Source organism: Dufourea novaeangliae, unplaced genomic scaffold (genome assembly GCF_001272555.1).
Source record: "Dufourea novaeangliae isolate 0120121106 unplaced genomic scaffold, ASM127255v1 scaffold236, whole genome shotgun sequence".
NCBI classification, from domain to species: Eukaryota; Metazoa; Arthropoda; class Insecta; order Hymenoptera; family Halictidae; genus Dufourea; species Dufourea novaeangliae.
The window spans coordinates 7,140-13,752 of NW_015374110.1; the positions used below are offsets into that span (position 1 = coordinate 7,140).

The following is a 6,613-nucleotide window of genomic DNA, read 5'->3' on the forward strand; positions in this document are numbered from 1 at the left end:
CTGTACAATTATGTGGTAACGAGTGGTAACGGGGTGATCTATTGTTGGACATCTATGCTGAACTACTGATATAAAAATTTATATAATTCTGTCTAAATGAAAAGGCACGCTTGAAATTGGTATCTCGAAAGTAAAATAGTTTATTCGGAACAGTTTTGTGGTAATTCATGGTTAGTCATCGGACTGATACGATATCATGGTTACTTCAAAATGTAAACATTGTTGAGATTTCTCTAATATATTTGTAAATAACTGTCCACTTACATTGAATATATTTCTTTAAAATAGAACCAAGAAATATCAGAAACAAGTGATGACGTTACTCACACAGAATTTTGTGTTACTATAAACTTCAAGCACTGTACAAATTGTTTGCCTATTCAGAGAACAGAAATCCAAGTTTTTGATGGCTTTTTCACAATCAAATTCAAGAGGTATTATAATTCATAATCTTGTAATTTCTCTAAAGATAAAGCAAACTCCTTATGTGAATCGGTTGTAGAATTACAAAACAGAAAAATCTTAGAGGAATTACAACTGAAGAAACAGATGCTATTAAAACAAGGCGTAGCAACAACACTGAATACTTCTCTAGCTGTCACACCAACAGGCTCTCCCTCTAATTTGGTAAACATATATTTAATGTACATTCATAGTTTGCAGTGGCTCATTTATTTCTACATATGTAAAAATTATTAAATGATTCCATGTCATATGTTTTTGTGTTACTTAATGTTAGTTTTATCACATTTGTTCTACAGGGTATGTGGTTTATCTGAAATCATGTAAATATCTTTAAAAATATAAATAATACAAAAAAATGTTTCAAACAAAAGTTGTATGATATCGAGTTGGATATACTATGCTCTTATCTAGTTTACCTTATGATGACCTTGAAACGTTGTCAAGATCATATTAAAATTTGTAAATCTGTATTTTTTATTACTTATTCTTGTAGCTGATATTGAAACGTATTTTGCACAAGACAATTTCGAGATATGAAACGATGAAGGTGATGTGCCACCAGCATTGGCAATGTACATACAAGTAAGTCCGACCAACTAACCTCCCCACGGGTATATCGGGTAACGCTAGCTAACGGCACATCATATTTGAAATTTGAAAACTTTTTAATGTCAGCTACAAGGATATGTAACAATATAGATTTTTATTTAAAATTTTAAACGTAACCTTCATAAAGCTTTTCAAGGTCATCGTAAAGTCAAATAAATTGTAGACATGGTATATGTCCCTTGGTACCCTACAATTTTCGTTTAATGTTTTTCCCTGTCATCTGTATTTTTCGAGATATTTACACGGTCCCAGATAAATCATACACCCTGTATATGTTATATTCAAGCCTATTATGAACACTACTACTGTGCCCATTATTTGAATTTGTAGTTACAATGATTTTATTTAAACATTTTAAACTAAGTTATTATCCTGAATTAGTAGCCTATGTTCAATTGTAAATTTTTCCATAGCCTTCCACACAACCCTCTGATGGCATTGCAATGAGTGCATCACAAAGAGCTGCCCTGCATAATGCTCATGCAGCATCGTCAGGATATTTTGTAACACAGGACTCTTCTTTTGGCAATTTAATTTTACCCGTTCTGCCCAGATTTGACACTAAGTAAAATAATTAGTTCAGAAATATTCAAATTGTACATAATAAATGATCACAAACACTATTTGTAAATAAGCGTATCAATAGTGATTGTAAAGAAGGGTTAATAATTCTTGAAGTACATTATCTCTGAGACCACGGAGAAGTACTAGGTGTAGTGTAATAATTAATGTAAAAAATGGCTAGTATTCAGCTTCGTGAATTAGAAGAATATTTGCAACAGTTGGATGGATTTGAAAAGCCAAAAGTATTACTTGAACAATATTGTACCAGCGCACATATTGCATCACGTATGTTATATACAGCTCAAACCCAATTTCATGACATAGAAGGTCATGCAATAGCAGACTTAGGTTCTGGATGTGGCGTTTTGTCTCTCGGAGCACAAATGCTTGGAGCAAGTCATGTTCTTGGCTTTGAAATAGACTCTGATGCACTGGAAATCCATTCTAGAAATTGCAATGACATAGAACTATTTGTAGAAGTGATACAATGTGATGTACTGCAGTATTTACCAGGTATATACATATATATATAGAAAGTATACAATTTATTTAATATCATTTATGGTTTTAAGTAATTACATTGCAGGAAAATTCGAGAAATACTTTGATACAGTGGTAATGAATCCTCCTTTTGGGACAAAGCACAACTCAGGCATAGATATGAAGTTTTTAGAGATTTCTATGAAACTGGCTTCGAGAGCTGTGTATTCTTTGCATAAAACCAGTACACGCAATTATATTCTTCAAAAAGCGGCACAATTTGATGCAAAAGGCAAAATCATTGCAGAATTGAGATACGATCTACCAAAAGCGTATAAATTTCATAAGAAAACTTCTGTGGATGTTCAGGTGGATTTTATAAGATTTGAATTAAATCGCTGAAATATTTTCAAGGCCACTTTGTACAGTCTATTTAATTATTCAAACTTAATGCCTTGAGCCAGTGGCAAATCGTTTCCATAATTGATTGTAATGGTTGCACGTCGCATGTAATGTTTCCATGCATCGCTTCCACTTTCACGACCACCTCCTGTAGCTTTTTCCCCTCCAAATGCAGCACCTATTTCTGCACCACTGGTGCCAATATTAACATTCACTATTCCACAATCAGAGCCATGGGGACCAATCCACTAGAAAAAAATGTCTTTAGTATGTACTATCATTTAGAAAATATTATATTATTAAATGCTTACCCGAAATACATTCTCTATACTTTTGGTAAATAGAGAACTACTTAGACCTTGCTGTACGCCGTTGTTAAGAGCGACTGCGTCTTCTAAAGAATTTGTTTCAAAAATATAGACGATTGGCGCGAAAGTTTCTGTTTGAACTATCTTAGCATCAGCAGGTAAACCAGAAATAATCGTTGGTTCAACATAAAAGCCAGGCCTTTCTATTTGTTTACCACCAAATTCAATTTTACCACCGCAAAGAATTTTATTTCTATATGTAATTACCTTATATTCATCAACTGCATGTTGATTATGCAATGGTCCATACAAAGTATTATTCTCTAATGGATCTCCTATGCGTTCCAAAATACTTTCATATGCTTTTTTTAATTTTCCTATCAAATTTAATTTCTTTAAAATAATATGCTCGTAAAAATTGAGATCTACTTTAAAATAAATTATTTACCTAAAAATTCATTTTTTATTTTACTATGAAGAATTAATCTTCTAGTTGTGGTGCATCTTTGTCCTGCTGTTCCCACGCATGAAAACACTGCTGCTCTAACCGCCATTTCTAATTCTGCATCTTGGGCAACTAGTACAAAAAAAACAATATAAACACATGATTGTGAGTCACTTATACTTTTTTAACATACCTATTAATGCATTGTTGCCTCCCAATTCTAACAAGAATTTCCCAAATCGCTCTTGAACTTTCAGAGCTACTTCCTTTCCAACATTGGTACTCCCAGTAAATGAAATTAGGGGTACCCTAAAAATAGAAATAGTGGATAACATTGCAGTTAATTAAATTTCACTGTTAGTTAGTGTTAGATTTACCGTGTGTCTTCGACTATAGTTTCACCAACTTCTGGCCCACCCGTTACCAATGATACAACAGAACCCGGTATACCATTCCTTTCTAAGACACCTGTGATAATTTTAGTAGTTGCAATAGATACTAAAGGAGTAGTTAATGCCCCTTTCCAAACTATAGTGTTCCCACATACCATTGCTATTGCACTGTTCCAGCCATACACCTAAGATACAATTTTTTTTTCATTAAGTTTCTTATATTGATATTTTTATTTAGACCATACTGACTGCAATTGGGAAATTGAATGCAGAAATGACTCCCACGACACCAAGGGGGTTCCACTTCTCCATGAGTGCATGATTTTTTCTTTCTGATGGAAACATACTGCCAGGTAGCATTCTAGATAAGCCAACAGCATAATCACAGATGTCAATAAACTCTTGAACCTCGCCAATACCTTCTGGTAAAATCTTTCCTAAGAAGTGATAAACTTAAAATTTAAATAAATTAATGGGAGAAGAAAAATTGATGATATTTGTATAAAATTTACCCATTTCTAGGGATACTAATTGGCTCAAGGGTTTTAAGTTATTCCTTAGTTCATCGCCAATTTGTCTCACTATTTCCCCTCTTGTTGGTGCTGGTAGTGATGCCCATTGTGGCCATGCTTTGTGTGCTTCTGTAATAGCATTTCTTACTTCCTGTGGTATTGATGTTCTAACCTTTGCTATTACTTTGCCAGTTGATGGTGATATTGATTCTATTACCTGCACAGTTACTTTGAGTTAACTAACATCTTGGTATTGTTGCTAATAATTAACCAAAATTCACTTTAAGTATTTAAAATACCTTGCCAGATCCTCCCCATCGTCCATCATAGAGTCCTGGGTTTTCTGTTGTGAGACCTAATTGTTTGAGAAACCCGTAATTCAGGTCAGTTACTAAATACCTTGTCATTTGTAACTCAGACGCGTAACTAATATTACTCAATAAGCGAAACATTGCGAATTCCCTGCCACTGACTGCTTCAACTTTATACAGTCATGTAAAAATCTCGGGGTTATCAAAGTGATTTCGCTTATCAAGAAATGGAAGAGAGATGTGATAAGTATAAAAACAATAAACACGTTAAGTTAAGAATGATAAGCAGGCCATACACGGCGAGGTTGTCTCACATTAGGGGAGCTGGGTCTCCCGAAGCCTCCATGTAATGTTGTAATCTGTAGCTGAATGGTAGGCCGTAGGAACGCTGAGAAAAAGTCACAGGACACACAGGGTGAGGCGTTCAACGCGATCTCATAATAGTCACATACTCTTATTGTTTGGAATAATTTTATCCGTACCATCATAAAAAGAATGATCCTTTAAAATTAAAATTAAATAAAGATAAACTTCGTATCTTTAATAATTGCAAGGATAAATATTATTTTGTAAAGCTAGTTGTGGTAAAAATCGGTGATACATAATTGCAAAATTTGAGAGTCGGCATCCTTTAACCAGTTTCAAAATCAACGAAATTATAACTTAAACCCGTCCTATTTTTACATGGACTATATTTCAATTTGACCAAAATCCCGAACATCGTGTACAAATGTGATCTGCTTAGCGTGGAAATATACAGGGTGTCCCAAAAATGTCCTCCGACCCGGAAATGGGGCACTCGGGGGGTGAATTGGAACAACTTCTTCCTTAGCAACAATGTTAACTGAGGCTTCGTTACCGAGATATTAACGAAAAACCGCGACCAATCAGAGCGCGAGTTTGCCAGCCGAGTTCCTATGCTAGCGGTAGCTACGCGCTACGCTTGTACTACGAAACTCCGAACAAGTAGGTCACCATGCATCGCAGGAAACCCCGTATAATAATAGCAAATAAACAAGACGTAACAAATAAAATCATACTTTTTATCATCTGTCGTTTGTTATTTAAAGAGATCAATGAATGAAACGTAAATGTAGGCAAATTATGTGTAACGTAAAAAGACGAATGCACATTTACATTTTTGTAAATTCCTTTTCACGAATTTGTAAATTTCCTCTTCAAATAACGTATGAACGAAAAGGTAATGTAACAGAGAATAAACGAGAAGTGATCGTAATTTGGTATTGGTATAAAAATTCGTAGTTTAATAACTGTCAACAATGTTACTGATAATGAATAAGTTTCTTCAAAAAGCCCGAAGAAAAAGTTAGGTACAGAAACTTGCAGAATTATCGCCGGAAATAAGCCATAGCTTGCGTTAAATTAAGAAAATAATAATCAGCAATAAATTGATTAGAACTCACCCTTTCGGAAATTCACCTGCCGTTTGCAAACCTGTGTCACTAGGTCAATGAACCGATCCTAGTCATCGACGGCCGAAACGGTTTATGGCAGAGTATCGCCCAGTTCGCAGGTGATCGCAGGTATACCTCACCAGCCGAAGTTAAGGGTTGTAACGTTAAGTGCGTCCTGGTTATTCCACCGAATACGTACTCACTTCACTGCACGACCACTAACACTGATCACCCGACACAATCACTTAATGTATTTTTAATCCAACGTGTTGTTACTACGTTAGAAAAATTCGTGGCCCCGGAAAGGGCCGATTGTTTTCAATTTTTCAGATATTTTACGTAGTCAAACACTTGCACAGCAGCACCTGCATATCCGTTATTCTGTACGTACCACCAGAAGAATGCTTAATACTCCCGTGAACTGAACATCTCTCTCGCCCGATTGCTAACCAACTGACAGAATTTTTCCGAAAGGGCTTCCTCTACCCCCAAGTAGTTTCCCATCGTTACATTGTGACTTTATTCCCACCATGACAAGATTTAGGTAAAAAGGAACCAACGGTTCGAGGATAACACGTGCTTTGCAGAAGTGGAAGAAAGAACCGTCGCGCAGTTTCACTTTATTACCACGGTACCTACTACCAGGGTAATAAAATTGTCGATTGTCAATTCTGTTGTGAGTTCACGGTTGCTACGAGGCCGAAGATTTT

General features: G+C 35.3%; 3 protein-coding genes across 3 annotated transcripts; 2 read left to right on the forward strand and 1 right to left on the reverse strand.

Moving 5' to 3' along the window:
* The first annotated feature begins 317 nt into the window (after positions 1 to 317).
* LOC107190873 (SOSS complex subunit C) lies at positions 318 to 1,687 on the forward strand. The gene is made up of 3 exons (XM_015579760.1): positions 318 to 434; positions 503 to 627; positions 1,488 to 1,687. Exons 1-3 carry the CDS (start codon positions 407 to 409, stop codon positions 1,641 to 1,643), a joined length of 309 nt encoding a protein of 102 aa, XP_015435246.1. The 5' UTR covers positions 318 to 406; the 3' UTR covers positions 1,644 to 1,687.
* Positions 1,688 to 1,698: 11 nt separating this feature from the next.
* Positions 1,699 to 2,601, forward strand: LOC107190872 (methyltransferase-like protein 5). The gene is made up of 2 exons (XM_015579759.1): positions 1,699 to 2,151; positions 2,225 to 2,601. Exons 1-2 carry the CDS (start codon positions 1,812 to 1,814, stop codon positions 2,518 to 2,520), a joined length of 636 nt encoding a protein of 211 aa, XP_015435245.1. The 5' UTR covers positions 1,699 to 1,811; the 3' UTR covers positions 2,521 to 2,601.
* LOC107190874 (putative aldehyde dehydrogenase family 7 member A1 homolog) lies at positions 2,552 to 4,723 on the reverse strand. The gene is made up of 8 exons (XM_015579761.1): positions 4,477 to 4,723; positions 4,178 to 4,394; positions 3,915 to 4,102; positions 3,651 to 3,850; positions 3,467 to 3,582; positions 3,277 to 3,405; positions 2,832 to 3,205; positions 2,552 to 2,768 (listed from the first exon to the last, which is right to left on the reverse strand). The coding sequence occupies exons 1-8, from the start codon at positions 4,627 to 4,629 to the stop codon at positions 2,556 to 2,558; spliced, it is 1,590 nt and encodes a 529-aa protein (XP_015435247.1). The 5' UTR covers positions 4,630 to 4,723; the 3' UTR covers positions 2,552 to 2,555.
* Between the last annotated feature and the right edge of the window lie 1,890 nt (positions 4,724 to 6,613).